The 22,836-nt window shown below is 40.6% G+C and overlaps 7 protein-coding genes across 7 annotated transcripts; 1 reads left to right on the top strand and 6 right to left on the bottom strand. All coding sequences in view use genetic code 12, as the record gives it.

Annotated features, from left to right (window-relative positions):
• Positions 1–365: 365 nt before the first annotated feature.
• On the bottom strand, positions 366–3,244 carry ELP3 (Elongator subunit; the record flags this gene model as incomplete). The annotated part of the gene is made up of 2 exons (XM_064920476.1): positions 366–2,017; positions 3,046–3,244. The coding sequence occupies 2 exons, from the start codon at positions 3,242–3,244 to the stop codon at positions 366–368; spliced, it is 1,851 nt and encodes a 616-aa protein (XP_064777664.1).
• Positions 3,245–3,835: 591 nt separating this feature from the next.
• Positions 3,836–5,181, top strand: RJT20DRAFT_17528 (uncharacterized protein). The gene has a single exon (XM_064919238.1). The coding sequence runs from the start codon at positions 4,141–4,143 to the stop codon at positions 5,035–5,037; it is 897 nt and encodes a 298-aa protein (XP_064777663.1). The 5' UTR covers positions 3,836–4,140; the 3' UTR covers positions 5,038–5,181.
• A 1-nt stretch (position 5,182) lies between these two features.
• Positions 5,183–5,690, bottom strand: RJT20DRAFT_17527 (uncharacterized protein). Its single transcript, XM_064919237.1, has one exon. It carries the CDS (start codon positions 5,542–5,544, stop codon positions 5,227–5,229), a length of 318 nt encoding a protein of 105 aa, XP_064777662.1. The 5' UTR covers positions 5,545–5,690; the 3' UTR covers positions 5,183–5,226.
• Positions 5,691–8,043, bottom strand: RJT20DRAFT_17526 (uncharacterized protein). Its single transcript, XM_064919236.1, has one exon. The coding sequence runs from the start codon at positions 7,830–7,832 to the stop codon at positions 5,838–5,840; it is 1,995 nt and encodes a 664-aa protein (XP_064777661.1). The 5' UTR covers positions 7,833–8,043; the 3' UTR covers positions 5,691–5,837.
• A 3,376-nt stretch (positions 8,044–11,419) lies between these two features.
• On the bottom strand, positions 11,420–13,820 carry NOG1 (putative GTPase). The gene has a single exon (XM_064916360.1). It carries the CDS (start codon positions 13,479–13,481, stop codon positions 11,553–11,555), a length of 1,929 nt encoding a protein of 642 aa, XP_064777660.1. The 5' UTR covers positions 13,482–13,820; the 3' UTR covers positions 11,420–11,552.
• A 1,399-nt stretch (positions 13,821–15,219) lies between these two features.
• On the bottom strand, positions 15,220–16,889 carry MNN9 (mannosyltransferase complex subunit). Its single transcript, XM_064916359.1, has one exon. It carries the CDS (start codon positions 16,810–16,812, stop codon positions 15,676–15,678), a length of 1,137 nt encoding a protein of 378 aa, XP_064777659.1. The 5' UTR covers positions 16,813–16,889; the 3' UTR covers positions 15,220–15,675.
• Positions 16,890–18,258: 1,369 nt separating this feature from the next.
• On the bottom strand, positions 18,259–20,077 carry CAM1 (translation elongation factor EF1B gamma). The gene is made up of 2 exons (XM_064916358.1): positions 19,800–20,077; positions 18,259–19,587 (listed from the first exon to the last, which is right to left on the bottom strand). Exons 1-2 carry the CDS (start codon positions 19,999–20,001, stop codon positions 18,551–18,553), a joined length of 1,239 nt encoding a protein of 412 aa, XP_064777658.1. The 5' UTR covers positions 20,002–20,077; the 3' UTR covers positions 18,259–18,550.
• Between the last annotated feature and the right edge of the window lie 2,759 nt (positions 20,078–22,836).

The raw sequence follows: 22,836 nt of genomic DNA, 5'->3' as shown, positions 1-22,836 counted from the left end.
TTCATTTGGCGATGATATTGTTTCGTCTAAAAAGCATAAATAAACAAACAAAGGAACATAAACCTTCGTGTATTATGTTCTTCATTGAATGAGCAGACAGATCCTTCTTATGGTATACTCCTTTCGGTTATCCTTTCACCTTACTGACGCTATCGCCGCCGTGAAACCATCTTGGGAGGCTTAGATCTTCATAACTTAGTACAATATTTATGCTTATCGTCTATTCTACACTATAATTCATAGTACCACCATATATATGCCAGCCTTTTGGTGGTTGACCCTTGCAGTCTCCTATGTAACAATAAATATGCTGGCCACCGCCCAACTTAATAAGAGTTTATAGTTCTCCATCTCGTCTGTAAAGTTTAATCATCTTCCTCGTTAAGCCACTTGGACATAAAAGGACCATCCAAATGGTAACCTAATTTGGCATAGTAGTTCCTCACACCAACACCGGAAATAACACTAATCTTCTCGGATCCATGCTCCTCCTTTGCTATTCTAGCAGCTTCTTCCATTAAAAGTGTTCCAAAACCCTGATGCTGGAACTTTCTGGGATCTCTTGAATGCAATGGTACCACGGATCCATACACGTGTAATTCTCTCACGATTGAGGTTGGTTGACTTGTGAACTCCTTTCTGTAAGTGTACTTCTTGGATGCTTTACGTAAACGCAACAAACCAATCAAAATGTCCTTTTTAGGATCTTCATACGATAAGAATGTCTCCCATCCACCATTGGCATAATAGTCTCTTCTTATTAATTCCACTTGATCAGGTACGACCTTGTGGTGGACTTCTTGGATACCAACTTCTCTAGTACGTACATCTCTACAAGTGGTACCAAAATCCTTCATTCTCGCAAGAGCCAATTCTCTTAAGTTACCGTTCTCAACACCAGAGGTAACCAAAGGCATAGGAATATCTCTCTGAACACGATAGATACGAGTCCAAGGTGGAACCAAAGCCAAAATACGTGCTACTAAATCGATTAAAGCGTTGGCATTGTAAGATTTGTAAAGTCCTTTCTTCCACAATTCGTAAAGACCAGTTCCTCTGATAACTAAGGTTGGGTATAATTTCAAACCATCAGTTCTGAAATCTGGGTTTTCGAAGTACTCCTTGAACTGTTCCAAGTCTCTTTCCATTCCTACATTCGGTAAATCAGGCATCATATGACTAACAACCTTGTAACCAGCATCTTTAGCGACACCAAAGGTCTCACAAACAGACTTTACTGTATGACCTCTATTTGTATCTCTGGCAACATCTTCGTATACGGACTGAACACCAATTTCTAAACGAGTACATCCATATTTCAACATATCGCTCAAGTGAGTTTCAGTACAATAATCAGGCCTGGTTTCGATGGTTATACCCACACACTTAGTTTGGGATTGTTGTGAGTATTTGATTGCTTCATCGATATCTTTACCATTGAAACCCGTTAATGCATTATGTAATTGTGTGATGAAGCCTTCTCTATATTCAATAGGAAGTGACATGAAAGTTCCTCCCATGATAATGTACTCAACCTTATCAATGGAATGACCCAATGACCTCAACTGCTCCACTCTACCTCTTGCTTGTTCGTATGGATCATAACGAGCTCTTATGGCACGCATAGAAGTCGGTTCATAACCTGTATAAGATTGTGTTGAGTACTCAAAGTCGGAGTCGGGCCCACCAGGGCAATAGACACAAATGTTACCAGTATAAGCTATATGAGGACATCTATGTGGCTTGCACATCACAGCGACAACTGCAATTCCAGATGCTGTTCTCACGGGTTTGGCCTTAAGCTTAGGGATCAAGTACTTCTTGTACTGATCCGGAATTGAAGAAATAATGTCCGTGAGACGAGGCTGCTGCTTCAACTTGTACTTTTTGGCATATCTTATGATCAAACCATTCAAGTTAATGTCTTTCGAGTTCTTCAAAGATGCTACAAGTTCCAATGAAATATCTCCACAACATTGGAGAAAACGTTCCTTCTCAGGAGCTAATTTTTGCTTACCTGATTTCAAATTCTGTACAGACGGCATTCTACAAACTTTTAAACTCAAAAAACCTACTGTAACTTCCCTTTTAATGAACTTAAAGACAACACATGATCCATTAACTTAGCCAAAGCTCATCTCGAATTGATAACAATTTTGATAGCCTGCATGTGGGCTATTTATCATGTGCTCTTGATCATGTGATGCGATTTGCTGTTGGGTGTTTGTTGACACAGTTTTGGTTATTTGGGGAAACTTATGGCATCTGGTAGGTATCAGGGGGTCTATGAATCCAATGTTGGTTGTTATTTTCGGATATCCCAGGTTTTGGCTTTTCATTACCCCTTGAAAGTGGTGATATAAGAGTACGGCATAGAAACCTGTTGCAAAATGCTGGATTGTGCTTACGTAAGCGCTACTAATAAACTGGTATAAGGGTGCAAAATATGTGTCATGTTAGTACGAAAGGGAACTTTATGCAAATTTTATTAGTCATTACCTAGTGGGAATGTTTCAAGTAGTGGAAAGTATTAGACTGGTTAAAAAGAATATTAAAAAAAATATGGTGTGATGGACGAAAGATAATTCCAGAGTTTACTCCACCTTTCCCCTGCACCACTTCATCATTCCACCGAATTACTGCAAAACACGAATAACACAACTTACAACCAGTGGAGGGGAGACGAAACGTCTAAGAAAAATCTATGGTGATAATCTCATGGTTGGCGTGACATTACAAATGGTATTTTTCACTCTTAATACTTTAATTTTTATTTCATGTATTCATTATATATCGTAAGCCCATAATATTTACGTAAAGAAGTCGAGTCATCAATGCGTTAGAGAAGCTATATCTGGGGAAATAGCTTAATATTGATAAGCGGAGCCTCATGAGGTCTGAATAAGCATTCGAAGCTTTTTTCATTCTGCAATATTGTTCCTCGTCTTGTAATTGGTCTGTATTTCGCTGTAACTCTATTTGCTTCTATTTCCCCGTAAGCTTAAAATCAATAGTCATTCCACAAGTACTGAAGGTAATCCACACGCTCTTGGGCTACGTCTGCTGGTGTCTTCGACATATCATCGTTGTGGTGGTTGTCTTCATCGTGGTGCAGATGCTCCACATCAGAGAGGTTGGCTTCACCTAAGTGTGTCATAAAGTCCATGACGACTTCAGCCGTAGACCTATGGTGCTCTGGTTCATGCTCCACTGGAGGGGCGCGTTCTTCCTTTCCTTTACCCATTGAAATTAGTGAAAACTATTAATAAATTTAGTTGGAGCTAAGTAAATACTTTAAAGAGTGTTCAATATATGATCTTACAATAGCCACTTTATTGCTATTTGACCACTTGTATATGTATATCTGTTAATAGTACAGAAAGAAAAATTAGCTCAGAACTACTCCAAATCTTCTCCAATGGCGAATTTGCCCTTATATATAAATTTGAACTACGGCTAAATCACCAAATCGCCATTGAAGTCTTTCCCAGGGCAGCCCTCCAGTACAAGTTCTAATTGGTTCTTCAAGATGAAGAAGTCACTCATGACACCGTAAATAAGCTTTCTGGGGGGATCCTCTGCGGCTTAGAAATCCACCTACTCCTATCCCCTTCCATTTTCTTGCAAAACTAGGGAGACAATCTGTCAGTGTCACTAATTTTTGGTATGGGGTTATTGTGGAGTAGGAGGAGAGATCACGTGAGTTATAAGGGGAGTATAATTATTTATCCCACCATGGAGTGGGTTTCAATAGTGTGAAGTGTTCCTGACCACAAAAGAAAGTCCTTCCGTAGTAAGGTGATATCTCTTGACTAAGCTCTATGTGAATAGGATTCTAGTATCCAAAGCATAAAAACTATGTCTACAAACAAAACTTTACCCTTGTACATCACCCAAGAAGAGTATCCTTCCACTAACTGTAAGTCATATATATATTCACCCGTGCCGCAGTACCTTATATTTCCTGCACCAATTTCATCCAATGTCTTCTAAAGTCCTGTACATAATCACTTGCCTTAATTAACCTGATCACATCCACGTGATCGAAATTTTTCACTTTTTCAATTTTGATTTTGCAAACTCGTTAAACATGACGTTATAAGATGATTGTAAAGTGATCTAAGTGGCCCGATATTCGTAATGATTGGTATCAGAAGTGTATCCAGGTACCCTGGGCTTGCGTTAAATGCCAGGACACTTTTTTTGGCGGGTCCTCGTGCTTCATTAGTCAGAGGATATGCTACCGAATCGGAAACTGCTGCTAAGAAGAAGAAGAAGAAGAGTAAGAATACCGCTGATATATCCCAGGTTCCTGTGAAGAATATCGGTGTTATGGCCGATTTCTACATTCCACCAAGAATCTTGAACTGTCCGGTGACGTCGTGGCACAAGTTACTTTTCAGAAGATTGGGAATGTTCGTAGTGAACACTTACAATGTCGTTAAGTACAAGAGAGAAACTGGCTTGAAGTTGCAATTCAACGACTGGAAAGACCACGCCATTGAGCAGTATGTCAAGACCAACAAGGTTTTTGCTGCCGCCTGTAATAAGAGAAAAGCCGAAAGAGCCAAGTACATAGAATCTCAATTGAATGACGTTGCTGGTGTTGAAGTTATCAGAAACTTGGCCGAGAGATCTGATACCTTTCCAACGGATTCCAAGTTGAACTGGGAATTAGTATCAATAGAAAACAACCCAAAGGTTGTCTCTTTCAATGTTATTCCAGACTCCAATAATGTGACCGTTTACGTGCAACTTATCATTAAGTTGATCACAAAACAGAAGGTCACTGTAAACGTTCAAGGTAAAGAAAATGTCACCGAGAGAGCAGTAAGTGACTACTTGGTTTACAGTATGGATCCTATCACGAAGGAGATTTACTTGGTTGGCAAGTTGTTTGAATCCGACCACATCAGAAAAGTTGCTCCAGATGACAAGTTCACCAATCCAAAGTATATGATTGCTTTCACCAAGACCAGCGGAGACATATATAGAGCCAACCCAAAGGCTCAAGCTGTGGAAGCCAAGAATAACTAATGTAAATAGAAAGACAAAAGTGTAAATAGACGTCAAATATGATGAAATGAAGCCAATTAGGGAGAGTCAATGTAGTTGGATCATATTTTGTAGTATTGACATCTTTAACCATACCCTTCACTCAATTTACAGAATCATCATTTCATAATAGTATTTTATTGAACATCTATATAGAAACTTCCAGGTATTCTATACCGCTTTATAACAATAATAAAAAGAGGAGTTGTAATAACAATAATAACAATAATAATGATAATAATAATAAAAGATCCCAGTAACAACCAGATAACAAGATAAGACGAATTCTTTTTGACATTTCTTCTTCGGAAGTAATGGAAAAATCCGTAATGAAGAACAAAATCCAGATATAATAAAGAGATAGAGATAAAGAGAGCAGATATAGAGAAAGATAACATAGAGATAAATAGAAGAAAAGATAACAACAAGAGAAATAAATATCACAACCAGAATAAGATCACCAGATCTTATCAGACACATCGATGACATCAGTGGTTCCACTTTTGCCTTGAGCCAACCATCGTTTTAGTTTTTAAGCACTGGCTCTCCAACAGCAACCACCCATAAAACATCATTCTTTTCGTACTCTAAACCATTCCATTTTAAAACAAACTTTTCAGATCTTTTGCCGGCAAATCGTTGCCCAGCGAATAGCAATGACCAAGACTAGCTTAACCATTACTTGAAATTCATTCTAATTCATTGAGTGTTCATCTATAAGAAACATCCGAGATCTCAGAGAATTAGGTAATAGCGTTAATTAACCGTAGATTTCGTATAAATCACTCCATCAAGAAAACGTCTTCATGATGGCTGTTGGAGATAACTCCCCTGCTACCACTGTCCTTTCTAAAAGCTCCATTGGAGTAGTTGTGGGCATTGTGGTTGGGTAAGGCTTGGGATGACTGTTGTTCGGCTTCTCCGTCTCCTTTCGACACAAGAAGACTACTCAAATTTGGCCTAGCAAAGAGAGTTCCAGATTGAGATCTTGAATCTCTTCTTTGTAATTCCTGAGGAGTTAGAATGACATCACTCAAGGAACCTGGAACATAATCTTCTGCGAAGACTTCGTTGTTTGAAGTTCCACTATTAGTGAAATCATCATCATCCACAATAGCTGACGAATCCTGTCCATGGTAGTAATATGATGGAGAAGGTAATTGTCCACCAGTCGAGCTGGTCTGTTGCAACCTGGTTGCAAAAGAGTGCTTCGCATTACCGTAGGATCCCTGAGTTACCGGACCATTCGACCCGTTGAGGGGATTGCTGAATGATGGCGGTGAGTGGATGAACTGGGTGTTCAGACTATAGAAATTTGAGTGTTGAGGAGACGAGTTGACCAATCCAATGGGAGAAGTTGTACTTGTCGAGTATGATCTGAACATCTGAGGATGGTTATTGCCTCCAGTTCCACTTACAGTTGGTCCTGACAACAGGATCAGACTGTTACTAGAATATCCGCTGGAATAAGAGCTGGATCCTTGGTTATGACCATTCAACATCAAAGGAGCATCGTGGTTACCAAACGAATTCGAATGGGAAAGGTATCCGTGGGGCTGCTGTGATTGTTGAGGCGTTTGGTAGTGTTGCAGCTGTTGGAATGGAGAGAAGTTGTTGGAACCGATTCCCGTGTTGGATATTCCTCCAGCATTGATGAAACTAGCAACATTGATGTTATTAAGGTTGTTGTTATTGTTATTGTTGGTTGTGTTGCTGTTACTGATACTGCTGGTGTAGGAATGGTAAGTTGGTGAGAAGCCAGCGATAGAACCGGAGGATTGGAGCGATCCCGAGTTGATATCGATTGGTTGAGCCGAGGAAGGAGGTGTTGTGATAGCACTGTTATTGGAGGTTCCAGTGGAGTTTCCAAGGAAGATGCTACTGGAGTTGTTGGAGGAGTTGTTGTGGTAGGAAGAAGTACTGATAGCAGAGCCACGGTTACTTCTATCGTGGTGGTTATTGATATTGTTGATACTATTGAAATTGTTGATACCGTTGATACTGTTGATATTGCTGTTGATTGAAGTTGATCCTTGGCTCGTACCGTTGCTGGTTATAGAACTAGTATTGATACTGTTCGAGTTATTGATGTTGTGAATGTTATTGGAGTTGTTATTGCCATTACTGTGGTTGTTGGAATGGCCATGACTGTGGTTGTTGTTGTTATTGTTGTTGTTACCATTTCCGTTATTATTACTGTTATTATTGTTGTTTCCGTTGTTGTTATTACTGTTGTTTCCATTGTGATGGTTATACAAGAGACTCTTGGAGTTGACTCTTGTGCCATCAGGCAAGAAATGGGCCAAAGCACACTTCAAACCAAACTTACAATTGCCCTTCTGGAAGTACTTGCAAGGTAACTTATCGGCAGCTAGAGTGCCGTCGAGGTTATGTGAAAAGGGACAGCTATTGCCGGCTTGACAAATGCCCTGCTTGTAGAACTTACAAGGAACATGACTAAGGTTCTTATTGGAGTTGGCAGAAGATCCAGAACCACTGGTCACCAGAACAGTTCCAGGAGGACCGGTATTGGGTGGAAGCTGGGCACTTATGGCCGAAAAGTTGAAGTTATTCATGGTAGGAGGGTTAGTCCTTGGGTTCTGGCCCTTAGAAGAGGCGGACTGGTCGTTGGAAGCTCTTGAAGAAGAGGACGAAACAGACCCGTTCGAAGGGTGGTTCCCGTTCTTATGGGATGAAGCCGACGAGTGCTTGGGAGACGACGACACAAACTTAGAATGAAGGATAACGGGCTCTGAAGTGTGGACGCCTACGTTCATTCCGAGTAGAACAGTGTGGCGGGATCAGTGTAGAAGGAGGTGAAGGTTAGAGTAAAGTGGTATATCGAATCGTAGGCGATAGCGATAAGGGCAGCGATAAGCCTGGGGACGGTGGTAGTATTGGCTGTCTTAATAATCGGTAGAATGAATAGTTAAAATCAGTAAACCTTCTTTTAAACGCCACTTGCAGTAGGATAATGCTAGCGAAAGAGAAAGGTTAATGATGATGGTAATTGCCGTAGTAATTGTCAACAAAATACTAGGATTTAACCAAACAGGTTAAATATGATCTTTCAGACGTTAAAAATTAATATTAAAACCAATACCAATAACCAATAACCTAATGCTAATAATATTAATAATAGTGAAATATTATTAATAATATTAATGTTAACAATTAATGGTATGAAGATACTTTCGCTATGACTTTCAATGGAACCCGATCAAAGGAATCAACGATAACGATAAGAACAAAAGGAGAACGGGAGCGATATCAAATTCGCAGACGTCCTGTCAATAGTCAAAAGCTAACGGTTTGGTCTAAGGATGTGGAATTCGTGGTAGCAACGATACGTAATGTGGTCTCCTGGAAAGGCGGAATTCTTCAGCTCCTGATTAACAGATAGCGACGAAGGAGAGCAAACGACTCAAGATATATAAGAATGGGAGAGTAACCAGGGAATAAGTGTAGTAACTGAATGACTAAAAATTAACTCTACCAATTATGACGAATGGACCAGAGCTAAGTTAGAAACTAGTGACTCAATAATAATATATAATTATTCACAGGAACACAGTCAAAGGAAAGAAGACCGTTAACTGTATTATCTAAGGTGTATGTGCTGCTGTGGAACAAACCAACAGTGGTGGTTATTGATTCAGATCACAGTCGGCTCAGACAGGCACACGGCGGACGGAATATCACCAATAAGGAAGAAAACTCAGGCTCAATTCGGAACCACTGTTAAAAGATGTGGAAAGGGAGCAACACGACGACCTGGAGGAAGAACGACACACAGTGGAGAGTGCAGACGAAAGAGGACGACTTGGGGCTATGGAAACAGGTGTGTGTATGGCAATTAGGAATAGGAATAACTGGAAAGGTGGTACGGATGTTTAAGATAAAGAGGCAACTGAGAAGAGTAGGAAGAACGATTACGATAGTGTGACTGACCGAGACAGAGACCGACACTGAGAGACTGACTGTGTCTGAGACGTGGCGGACTGCTCCAAAACCGTTTAACCAATGAAGAGGAATGGCTACCAAAACTAGTAATCCCAATCAGGCCCGACGAAAGCACACAGCTGCCGGACATGTAGATAATCGCACGACAGATACAGCGATAGTGAGTCATGATGGAGCAAACTGGTTTGGAACAATGGACGGTGTGGGGCCAAGAGATAGCGATGGTGATATGCAGCCAGAATGGTTTGGGGTAGCGACAGCGAGACACGAAAGATAGAGAAGGGAGAGAGAGATAGAGAGAGAGAGATAGCGATAACGAAGAGTTAGTTGGAGGCCAGTTTATGTTACAACTGTAATATTGTAGAAATTTATCGGTTATGGTTATGGTTATGTCTCAATGATTAATTTAAATTAATTAAATATAATTAAATTTAATATAACGTCTTACAATTGCTTCATTGTCTTCCTTGGAGAGTGAAGATATGCTTTGGTTATTCTATGACATTGTTATGGATTTTTACCGTGGCTTTTGGCTGCTGGGAACTCAAACATGAAGCTTGAAGTTTAAAAGGTTGGAGATGCCATCATTATTACAGTCTTGGCTCTCTGTAGAAACTCTGGGCCCCCATGTCCCCCCTCTGATCCCTTTCGCCTGGAGTTCCCATGCTTGCCATGGTTTTGTTCACTTGAGCACTGTCAGGGTCGTAAGCCTGGCCAGGGCAAAATCGCTCAATCCGAAGCCCGTACTGAAACGAACCAATTACTCCAATCACCGACTTTCTGCTTCGAGCTCTGGCCCTTGTTCAAGATTTCTACCTATACATATTATATACTGCCAGATAGCCAGATAACCCGAATTCTTTTTATCTTCTATAACCCCAGCAATCTGTATTCCCCCTCTCACGATGTCCCACTTATGACATGCCAACCGTCGCCTATTCCTTCTCTCACAACCTCTTCGTTACACCGTTAGCTCGTCCGTCAGTATCTGATCCCAATCGATGTTTCCTCGATCTGCATGCTACTTATCGGCTCGCTGCAACACATGAAACGTCTTATCTCTGGGTGATACATGTCCGGATTGGGATAGGTCAATGACGTCACGTGCGATTACACTTTGTATTCCTGATTTGGCATGAGCCGTGGTTCCTCCGTGACGAAAGACTCCACCACCACCACAACGGGCTCTGGAACCACAGTCCATGGGGAACGTGCCAGAACGGGGTATATTCAATATCGAGTAGTGGCGAGAATGTTGTCTTGTAGGAAGTTGTTATTATTTAGGGTGTTTTTGTAGGACGCGACGGAAGCAGCTGCAAAAGGTGTGGTTGGGGGCAACCTTGGAAACACTAATAGAGAAGGAATCTGACTTTAGTACTGGTGCACTGGTGTTTTTGTTTTTCAATAAAGCTTAGTGTATAGTGATGACATAAAGAGGTCCCTGGATATGATTGTAGTTGGATATTAAATGATGGCAAAGTACCCTGAAGTATATTGTTGGCCGGCTAGTGCCTTTCACTCTGATGTCTCGGGACTTTTTCGTCAATTTGAAGATCCAGCCTGTCTCTATTGCCGCAACATACCCTAATAGTAAATATGAAGATCTCTGATATTACTAGTCTTTATGAAATAAGCAATGTGACAGAAGGAAAAGACGCCCGTATATTGCAACTGAAGTAAGCACACTATCTCCTTTTACTGATTAGGAAAGGCTTCTCCGAATCTGCGTTATTAAGCTTCCTTCATCAACTGAAGGACTGTATAGCAATCCGTTATATAGCGTGTCTTAAGTAGCATGAGTTCCTGAATTGCCAACTCTTTCACCTCTAACCCCATATTATGGACTTAATTGCATCGTATACATAACCCTGGACTACAATTAGATATTTTTGCTCAATCTGGTTATCTCCAAGGTTGATCATCTTCTGGCAGTACATTGCAAAAATAATCACTGATCGTATTTTTTGCACCCATTTCTCTGCAACCTCAATGCAGCAAAATCGTCTTCACTTCTTTTACAGACTTCTCATTCTTGGGCCTTTCCAGATCGGAGCTTACAATGACTCCGATACAGAGCCAAGTAACATTACGAGTTTGAGTGTTATTTATATCTGATCACTTGTATAGTTCTCATACAAGCTCGGCTCATTCAGTTTGTACTATCATATAACAGTTCTAAATGATAGATAAAGTCACATCTATGAAAAATCGAATAAAATGATATCTGAAGTTTATTTTGAGTTCTGATTTCATTGAAAGCTTGATGTCGAGGAAAGGGCTATTAAAGAAACTAATACGTCACTGTTACTGAAGTTGTACTTTGTAAAAGAACTCTCATTTGGAATCCAATGGTAACCGATTTTTGATGAGTTTAAAGATTTCAATTTCAGTAGATAGTTGCCAGTATCTCGGAACTGCCTACATTGCTCTACAACGTCGTCTCTTATCAATGCTGTATTACTATATAAACTATTGCACACGATGTGAACACCACATCCAACACTTTCACCAAAAATATCAAACATGCTATCTGTCTATCTTCTGTCCGAAGATCCAATACCTCTCTTACCAGAGAATAAATGCTTAGGAATGGATGCAGTGGCATGACGATCACCTTCACCTTGTCTGGCATTTCTATTTCTTTCTCTTCTTTGTACCTTGTGTAATCTCTCGGCTTGGGATCTCAATGCACCATCGCTAACACCATCATTAAGACGATCAGTCTGGTTAGCAGCAGCCTTTCTCTTGTTGTATTTAGCTTTCAGGATACCTTGGTTCTTTCTCAAGATATCAACACCGGACAATTCTCTAGATTTACTCTTAGCGGCCATACCGACTCTCTCTCTCAAAGCATCTGTGTCGTGACCCAAGTTGTACATATGCTCTTCCATCTCACCAAAGGATTTCTTGACTTGGTCTCTTGGCATTATGGCAGTGTTCTTCAATGACTTTCTGTTTCTGGCGTCAACAATCATCTTCTTGTGCTTGTTTCTAATCCATTCGGCCTTTTCTCTGATGTCATCCAACTCAACGTCTTCGACTTCTGAGTCGGAATCGTAGAAACCTTCTTGCTCTAATCTCTCTTCTTCGTCTTCCAAGGCTTGCAACTTGGCAGCGATATCTGGGTCCAAGAAATCGTAAACGTTCTTACCGTCTAACACTTCTGGCATAATGTCGTTCTTCCAGTCATCGTCTTCTAACAAGTACTTGTCCTTCAAGTTAATGTTGAAGACACCTGCACCTCCGTTGTCGGCTTCAATGTCTCTAGCCAATCTTCTTCTGTTAGGATCATTGAGGTCGAACTTAGGCAAGTTCTTAGCGGCTTCTGGTATAAATGCAGATCTGTCGACGTCGTCTCTTGATTGTGGTTGGGCAACATGAATCTTGTTCAAGACGTTATTCACACGGGCAGTTCCCTTCAACTTCTGTTCAATTCTGGCGGTAAGCAACTTCTCACAGGCTTGGTTACGAACAGCCATGACGTTGTCTTCTTCGTGGCATGAAGCATGCATAATTTCAACACCTGGAACGGTGTTAAGAGATTTCAATAACTCCTGTTTCTCTTCGTCCAAATCCTCAGTCTTGATGATATCACTCTTGTTCATAACAACCATTACAGATTTGTTAGCAAAAAGAGGCTTAATGGAGTGGAACAACTTGACCTGGGCTTCGATAGAGAAACCACACTGCTCGGACAAATCCATGAAGTATAACACACATGATCTTAAATGAGCAATGGCATAGATAGACTGCATTTCAATGTTGTTCATCTCTTCGGTTGGTCTATCTAAAATACCTGGAGTATCGATAGCTTGGAATCTCAAGTACTTGTAATCGAAGTGACCAACGTAAAGGGACTTTGTGGTGAAAGCATAAGGTTGGACTTCGACGTCAGCCTTGGTAATGCACTTAAGGAAAGATGACTTACCCACGTTAGGGTAACCACAGATCAAAAGGGTTCTGGTGTTAGGGTCGATAGATGGCAAACGGCCCAAATGCTGTCTGACTTGTTCCAAATACACAAAGGGGTCTTTCAACTTCTTGGTAATGGTGGCCATTCTACCGAGAGCAGCTCTCTTTAACTGCTTACATTGGTAAAGAGATTGACCGAATTTCAACAATCTGACGTAATCTCTGGCAACTTGTTCGATCAAAGTCTTGGCTCTGGAGACAGCAGCAAGGGAGACTTTGTAATGGTTCTTCTCGTAAAGAGTGTCCATTAAGTCTCTGTGGAATGGATGAACATCGTTGATGTTAGGAAAGCCTCCAATGATATCATTGAACTTCTCGGCGAAACCTTCGGCAGTGAACTTGACCTTTCTCATGTAAAAAGCACGGATACGGGTGATCTTGAAACCTGGTCTGATCACGGTAGGTGTCTTTCTTTGAGTTCTGTTAAGAACGATGTCCAACATGTCGTTAGACGTAGGCACCGTGGGGATGTCCTTCCATGAGAGTTGCATCGTAAGAGTATGTTATATGGTGGTAATTCTTTGGTTTGTAGGCTATTTCTGCCGCTGAAAACAACTCGGGGTGTGGTCTGGGTACTTCTAGTGTGGTCTGGCGGTTACTGGGCAACAAAAGGGCTCCAAAATACTACGAAAGAATGCAACTGGTGGATTCCTTGCTCTGTTAAAAACATCACCTTAAATTTTTTTTATAGCGCCAATATATTTTTTTTCAGCTCTTCGCATTTTTTTTGTGAGGCTAAAAAAAAAAATTGATTTTTGAAAAAAGCACTTTCGTGCGGCTCGTGGAGGATGCCTGATTGGGATGGGTGGAAGTGTAGTGAGTGAGAGAGCGAGTTAAGTGTAGTATTGTGTAGAGTCTAATGTAGCATAGAGTAGTAAAGTATGTATAGAATATTATATTGTAAAGTGTACTATAGTGGAGTGTACTATGTAATGTATACTAAGTGGTGTAGTGTACGATAAAGTGTATTGTACTAAGAAGTGTAGTGTACTATGAACTGTGAGTGTTCATACTCTTTTGTTCGTGTATTGTATACTATGTAGTTAAGAGTAAGTGTGTGTGTGTGTGTGTGGTGGTCTATTGTATAGTGTACTATAAAGCGTTATATACTGTTAGTGTGAGTGTACTATAACCATAGTTAAGAGTGAGTGGTAGTCAAGGTGAAGAGTAGTAAACATTGTATAGTGGTTCATTGAATAGTGTACTGTATTTTAGTGGCATATACTATATAATGTATACGAAGTGTATTATAAAGTGTATTGTACAATGAAGTATATTGTACTATAAAGTGCAGTGTCATACATATTTTACATATATGTTATATTGTATAGAATAGTATGCTACTTTGTATACAGTATTCTATATAGTCTGTACTATATAACGTGCAACAATATAATGTATTACAGTTTGTATAGTATTATATTGGAATACTCTCCAGTGTAGTATTTACTATAGAATGCTATATCTGTCATGGAGTATATACTATATAATGCTATGTCTGCATGGAGTACATACTATATCACGTAGCTTAGCATACTGTTGTATACTATCTAGTTTTCAGAGTAGGTAGCTCTGCTTTTGAGTAACCTCTTTACGACAACTCCTGTTTGGCAGACTTAATGTAAATGGATTAGTGGTTCAGGAGTAAATGCACTTGATAGTTACAGCCTGTGCTATATTGGACGTCTATCCTAGTGTAAAATCAGCAACTCTGTAACTAAAGAGTGGAATAGCCAGTACTCACTAGAACCCAAGTCTGGTGTGATGTATTTGGGTGCAAAAATGTGCCTTGGGGTTAGTTTGAGGACAATAAGCATAATGATCTCTGTAGACTTGAGACTGTAACGCATTCTAGAATGTTGACCTTTTAGAGATGGTGGGACTAGTTGGATTAAGAAGAGAGACGAAGAAGCAGAGGCATCAATAGTTGTGTTTTGCAACTGTAAATTGATAAGATATACTCTTTCACCAAAAAGCAGAGGTGGAAATCTTATCGGATTGAATAAGAGACTACTGAATTGGACTGATAGGAATCTTTAAGGTGGTAGCACTGCTGATGTTCATTGTGACCACAAATATCGGATACTACGGGACGATGAAGTCATATAATTTGCAACAAGTTAATAGTAGATGGATATGAGTGGTTAAGATTGTACTTATTCTTTGTTGGCGATACTAGAGCCAACTAGTGACAAATAGATAAGATACAACCTTTATAATCCTCCAACTTTCTCCTAATGTCAGGATTGACAACTCAATGAACTCTACTACTCAAGATGCTACTCATCTAATCTCGTAAATGATTGATATATTACTAATACGTACAAGTATAGATAAATGAAATTGAAATCAAGTTGTGTCAGAACGAAAGGTCAACAATCAACATAAACGCCTTCGGTAATCCACAACTATTCTTAGTCCGAATATTTAAAAAGGAATAGGTTCGTATGATGTTAAATGGGTGTCATATCGTACCTGTTCAAGCCATTTCATGCTATGTACTGTTCTTATCACTTCAAGAGTGCCAAAATTTGACTTGACAGAAATGGGACTCTCTTTGATAATCATCTGAAATAATGGTGGGCTCTAATTTAAACTTCAGATCTTTTGATCTCCCAATGTCCACGCATTATAACGGTCTTCTTCAGCTCTGCTTGTGCAAGGAGAGCTGATCCATTAAACATCTTACTCGTTGTAGTGGTACACTAAGTAGTTAGGCAATCCAAACACTTCATAACCTAATCTCTTTGCCATCTTGGCAAAACCTTCAGTCTCGATCAAGTGATAGAATGGGAATGATGGGAACATAGCACCATCTCTATGTACGTCAGCCTTCACCATAACTGCTCCTCCTCCAACACCATCCAATGCCATTTCAGTGTGCTGGTCTCCATTGGCATCGTAGAAAAGAGCCATAAGAGGTCTGTAAGTTGCCATTTCGGCGTATCCCTCGACCACGATCTCGTCTTCAGGCAAGCTAGCAGCAATCTTCAATCCTTCTTCGGATTCCACCCAGTTGTTGAAATCGTATGCTCTGATTGCGTTCTTCTTTTCCTCTTCATTGTAGTATCTCTGGTAAACATTGGCAGAAATAACTGGTTTGTTGTGGGCAACCAAGTCTTGGATCAATGTTTCCGGAGTCTCTACGATGTCTGCGTCGAGCCACAAGATCCACGACGTTGTTGGAGAAATTGTAGTAAACACAAGCGAGTTTCTGGCCAATGCCATCATTGATCTTCTTTCTTTTTGGACCTTCAAGGCGTGTCTGTCTTTCTCTAACTGGGAATCCAACGAATTGGAGTCTTGTCTCAAGATGGTGATTTTCTTATACTTCAACTGGTTGTTGGTCAGCGCGTCTTTGATGGCTTCTTCCAACTGCTTGAGTGCGACGTCACCGTCATTGTTTCTTGGTAATATGAATCCCAAGCTGATCAAAGAGTGATCGTAAGACAACTTCTGGAGATTAGCCCAGTATTGCGGTAAGAAACGGGACATTGGAGTTAATATCAACACCTCTTCCTTCTTAGCCAAAGCGTCGGGTGATGTGGTCAATTTGTTCAAGTCGTAGTGGGAGATGTGGTCGCTGGGCAAGTTCTTGAGGATGATAGAGTCTCTGTTCTTAGCGAACCAACGACGTGACTTGGTATTGTAGTTGTATTTGGGCGAGCTCTGAGCGCTGTTCTTGGATCCCGACGATGACAGGAGAGACGACGACGACAGGAACAAGAAGAAGTAGAGCACGACGATTACTGACACCGGGGCTATTACCGCCCAGGGTTTTCTTCGTATGTAGCGGATGTACGGGTTCTTGATGTACACCATGGCTTTTCTTGCTGTTTTATCGGTTCACAGGCGATGATTCACACAGGCTACTGGAGAAGAACCTGTAGTTGTCAACAGTAACAACCGTGAGATCAAAATGAAAATGAAGAAACGTTTGGTGGAAAAGTTCGTGTTTGTTTTTCTGGTGAGGGAGAGAAAATGGGGAGGACACGCCGGGAGGATTTAGGATAGCGAGGAATTTTAGTGGGAGTGTAGGGGGTGTAGTGAGGAAGTGAGGGAAATAGTAGGGCGATGTAGTGAGGAAGAGAGGGTAATAGTTTAGGGAGGAGTTTAGGGAGGAGTGTAGGGGGAATGTGTGAGAGTTGATATGTGAGAGATGATGTGTTTGATTGTGAGGTGTGATTGTTAGATGTGCTTGATTGCGAGATATGGTTTTATTATGATATGTGCTTGATTGTTAGATGTGTGAGTTAGTGATAGTTAGTGAGAAGTGTTGAATAACCCATACTAAGAATTCGCACCGAGAAGTTTCCAATGGTGGAGTTTTTCCAATGGAGCTTCCCATGGTGTTTATGTTCATATAAATAGAGTTGGAAAGACAATACATAAATAAGAAATCGCAGCCTGCTGTGGTTTGACAGGGATTTTTCAACTAAACATTTTTGCAAAGTTGAAAAACTCAGAACCAATAACCAAACAATGACCATCACGGCATCATCTGCCCAACTGGAGTAGTTCACCAAAAGTGGTTGTGGTCTGTTGTTTGTGGTCTGTGGTTTTTCTTGATAAGAACTCTGGTGAGTGTATCTATAAATAACTCCAGCGAGAACTTGTTCCTGCCACCGTAGTAATGTGTCGCTAGCTCTCATCTTCTTTTTTCCCACATTAAGGCGAGCATTCGGTTTGTGGAGGAAGAAAGAAATAAAAAGTTAGTGAAGCGCGACAGGCGGCACGTGTGAATTGATAGTGTCGTTTGAGCGTTCGTTGGGTTGAGAGGTTTCTGTCTCAGTAGCTGCAAAATTCGAAGTGACATAGCATGGTAATTGTAGAAGTAAAATTTGGGTGAAAATCCCAGTTGGGAACGGGGAGGAAATTCTTCGTCGCTTTGAGATTATGTTGGTAAGAAGAGTCTTGCGTTATAAATTACGAAATTTAGAATGATATACGAGAGTGCCAAACCGGCGGTTTGAGCTTGGCAGATGGAAATGTGCCTTCCCAGAATCTTATAATCGATAGAAGTGAATATAATGGATGCTTTATTCTTAAAGGAGAGAGAAGTACCAAATCTTTCTCTCATAAGTGAACTCAAAATTGTATATTTGGTATAGGTTGCGATATTTAGTAAGGAATAGATATATGTGAGCTCTTAAGTGTCTATCTTCTTCTCATAATTTCATTTGATTTTTTGCATCTTCTGGAGATTTTGGCAAAACATTTGAAATTTTATGATTTCAAAATTTTGTGCTTCATCAGAGACAGTCAATAACAATGATGGATATATATTTTATATTCTATTAATGCATTATGAATAATACGTATGTATAGAAAAGTGAAGCAACCGTATTTGATGTGGTAAAATCATACACATAGAGGAATAGAACATGCCAATTAGCGTTCACCCAAACATACAAGATCTACGAAAAAAAGTTCTACATTAAGTGATATCACATGGAGAGTGAACAAAACAGATTCTAGTTACGTACTCAGTATATTCAATGTAAAGAAACTAAAAAAGAAGCTAGTCAACATATTCAACAAATAGAAAATACTGAGGCGCTTACTTGAAGACCTTACCGTCAGCAATCTCTCTGCTCTTACCGTCAACAATAACTGGCTTGTCCCAAGCCAACATGTTCTCGATGAATTCCTTGCTCTCTGGGTCGCTGGCATCCAACTTGGTGTAAGAGTAAGACTCCCAATCTGGAGCAACTTCGAAGGCTGGAACGTAGTCTTGACCTCTGACCAAGAAGAAACCAGTGATACCATTGTCGTTGTTTTCACCGTAGACAACCATACAACCGAACAAGTACTTGGTGGACGCAGACAATCTGTTGAAGAAACCACCAACCAAGTTGTTGGACATGAAGGTCAAGGTCAACTCGTCGTTGTACTTGTAGTCAACCTTGTACAAGGACCACTCTTCTGGGTTGTATTGGTTCTTCCAGAACCATGGGATGGCGGTCTCTCTGGTCTCCTCGTTAGAGTAGACTCTCTTCCACTCATCCAATGGAGCCTTAGGGTTTCCTAAAGCGGCCAATGGGTGCTTTGGCTTTGGAGCCTCAGCTGGAGCATCTTCCTCCTCAACTTCCTTCTTCTTTGGAGCTTCCTTCTTCTCCTTCTTTGGTTGTTGTGGAGCCTTTTCCTTCTTCTCCTTCTTTGGTGGAGTGAACTCAACAGGCTTCTCAATCAACTTGACGTCACCGATAACGTCATGGACGATCTTGGTAGCAATGATAGTCTTGAACCATCTGGTGGTGTTTGGGTGAGCCTTTCTCCACTCAGCACCGAATAAATGGTTGAAACCTCTAACGAAGAGAATAGCAGAGAAGACATCAGCGAAGGTCAATCTCTCACCAACCAAGTAGGTGTAGTTGGCCAATCTGGTCTCGAAAATAGCAACGATCTTCTCAACGTAAGCAAGAGCATCATCAACAGCCTTCTTGTTGTATGGAGCAGCACCAGTCAATGGCTTGAAAGCAGCAGCAACATTTGGAAGGAACTCAGAGTTGGTGAAAGAAGCCCACTTCAAAATTTGAGCGTACTCAGCGGCGTTCTTACCTAAAAGCTTAGACTTTGGGTCAGCTAAGTTAATGACTATAGAATTGTTAGTATTATGTTCCTCATGGATCATATAAATGCTAGCTAACATCCATTTTGCTTTTGTTTGTATTCAATTTCAGATTAGAATTCTCGACATAGTTTATTAAGACAGGGATAACTGTATAATAATGAAAAAATCTCTCATCACTTAGAAACAAAATGGAAATTTGATGCTGTAGAAAGCTCCTGTTTGGGATGTTACATACGGTAAATGGAAACAGCGATGACTTCGTGCAACTTGAAGCCCTTTGGTCCAAGGAAACCTGGAACCTTACCCAATGGGAAGTTCTTCTTGAAGGCGGCGTCATCGGTGTCAGCAATCTTGACATCAAGGTTGAAGTGCTTGATCAAAGCCTTTGGTGGGAAAGATCTGATTTGTTGACCTCCGAATACAGTTCCTAACGACATTTTATTGTTATTGATAGTACAATTGCTAACTAAACACGTTACTACAAAGCAATAGTTTTTACAGCCAACGATTTTATAAGCGCTTTGGTGAGGAAAAATTTTCGTGTGGTGCGAGGTCCGGGTAACGGGTCAGATCGAAGGGTAGGAAGGAATGGATGGGGTTGTGTGATGCACGACTGGGATGAGATTTCAGCACGTGATAGGAGACACTAGGGACTGTGGTGGTGTTGTGTGGTGTTGTGTGAGATGGAGGACATTGAGATGAGGATAGTGAGACATTGAGACGTTGAGGATGAGGTGAGACATTGAGGGTAGTAAGATGAGGACATTGATTGAGATATTGAGATGAGGACATAGAGGACATTGAGACATTGAGGACACTGAGGATATTAAGACATTGAGACATTTGAGGACATTTAGACCTTGAGCACTAGAGCCTAAGAGACATATTTTTTATTGAGGACATGGACTTGAGATGAGGGGCACTATCTGAAAGGAGATTTGGAACGTTGTTACTGATGCTAAGAATTTCCTTATTGTTCAAAATGGTAGGTTTGTGCTCGCCTTGACGCAAGATGAATGGAGTAGCTTGCGGAGATTCATGACGTACAGTTTTTGGGGTAGGTCAGACATTACGGAAATATAGGTTGCCATTTGAGGCATATGTTTATGAGATACCACTTGAACCCTGTAGAGCTTCAAAGCTAGAGATCATTGCCATCATACGACACATACCAGTGACGATATATATTTAAGAAGAACAATGGACACTGACACAATGAACAATCGGGACCTCAATCTCAAGTTTATTCCACAATGTCGGGTTTATAGAGAATATCGGACTTGTTGGGACTTTTAGAAACATTGCATTATTTGTCGGATATATAAAATTGAAACTGTCGTCGCACATTGTTGGTCGCCGTTCGTGCATCACTCGGTAGTTTAAGGTTGCATGGCGCAATTGTTTTCTCCAACTGTTCCCACAAAGTGGGATCTGCAATGAATGAGTATCAGATGGGGTCACTGAATATCCGTGTTCATTGCAATGCAGATGCACGTGTAGTAGAAGTATTATTATTCCAGGAGATGTAAATATATCATAGAGACGGGATACCTCACCCGTATTCAATATGTACAAGATATGCATACTGCAGGATTAAATTACTGCAAAAAAAGAGGTGAAGGGGTGTCCATGAGGCTCCTCGAAAGCTGGTATGGTTTGCGATTTCAGAGGTGAAGATTAACGTCTTGACTGTGGCTGTCGTACCAGGGTGCTTTCTATTAATGATTTAGAGTTGGAATGTTAAGCTTCTTAGGAAATCAATCCTACACCAGAAGTGGTACAAGATACTTCAGTGAGGATGGACCTATCAATGCCAGTTATTAGCGTTTCAGAATACGCATCAATATCGAAGTTGCAAGTCTAGCAAATCTTGAAGGCTAAATTGTCTTGAAGTGGGTTGTTAACCAAGCATAGTCGTCCCCCACCAAGCATAAAGCAATGTGTCACCCTATCAAGCTGCGTGAGAAGGAGATGAACAAGCAAATGCAAAAGCCAAAGAAGCAACAGAGTTTAAATCTAAATTTTGCTTCCGCCGTGAATCCATTCAAACCATAAATGATAAAGAAATTAAGATAGGAAAGCATAAAGTTTGGAGTTAAGCTTAGCGAATTGCGTCTCATGAGCGCATGTCATATGGATCCCTTTTATTCTGCCTAGAAAATCAAATAACCCGTAAAACAACAATGATTGAATCTTGAAACTGCATGTGAGTTTCTACTTGAATGTAAATGTAGTAAGATGTATTAACAGAAGTTATATTAGAATGCTGCTTCGTCAAGACAATTCGCCTTTTGCGCCTGAATACTCGCCACGGGTGATCACTTCACAAGCCACGACTATATGGCCCTTCATAATCCAAGAAATTCGGGTAACACATTGCCGGATACCTTTTGCCGGCAATGTGTTTAACTAGTAGTCACTTCTTTAATACGTGATTGCTGGAAACTTTATTACTTGGCTACAAAAAAAGGGCCAAAAATTCTAAGGTTACACTTTTCCGGAACGGCACGGGCGGTCCACGTCCCGTCTATGCATATTTACACCAGCACAGCGGCTGAACTGAATCTGTTGTGCAACCTTCAAGATGCTCATCTCGCAGAATTAAACGGTGTAACTTCAAAGGCTATGGGACATCTCCACAGTAGCCAAACTCAGGGCACTTAAACAACTTGGATAATAATTCTTTGTATTTCCACAACGGAGCCAAGTGAGCACAAAATATCAGTAATCTAGGCATACAACAGGTCAAAACGCACCTCTAGGTGCGCAATGCATATTACCGCCCGCATGCATTTGCATGAATAAATTGCAGCCTCTGTATCACGACAATAAAATAAGTAAAATTGGATACGGTTACTCTTACTAGTCCTTTTGCCATCTATTGGCATAGAATCCGACGCTTTTATACATATAGGAGTACTCTTAAATATAAAAGCTGACTTACCGTTGGAAGAAAAACAAGTTCGATAGATAGCTCATAACCAGTTTATAAGAGAATTAAGCTACAAACCGATTATTTTCTAGTTGCAAATGCTTGAGATATGTACAGTATTATTCAGATGAATGTCGCACATCTCTCAAGAAAATGGCCACTTCATATCCATAATTATTGAGACTCCCATGTTTGAGACTCCCATGTCAACCAAAAATGACCCTTCTGTAGTAAATCAATTGATCAATGGGCGCGACATTGAGTAAGATTCAGTTATGACGGGGTTGAGCTAAGATAAGCAGTATTGCTCTTTGTGTGTCCGCAAAACCGGTTGGTATAA

This window comes from Scheffersomyces xylosifermentans (assembly GCF_036884685.1).
Source record: "Scheffersomyces xylosifermentans strain CBS 12540 chromosome Unknown RJT20scaffold_1, whole genome shotgun sequence".
Lineage (NCBI taxonomy): Eukaryota > Fungi > Ascomycota > Pichiomycetes > Serinales > Debaryomycetaceae > Scheffersomyces > Scheffersomyces xylosifermentans.
The sequence above is the reverse complement of the archived record's forward strand: the minus strand, read 5'-3'. Positions and strand labels throughout refer to the sequence as shown.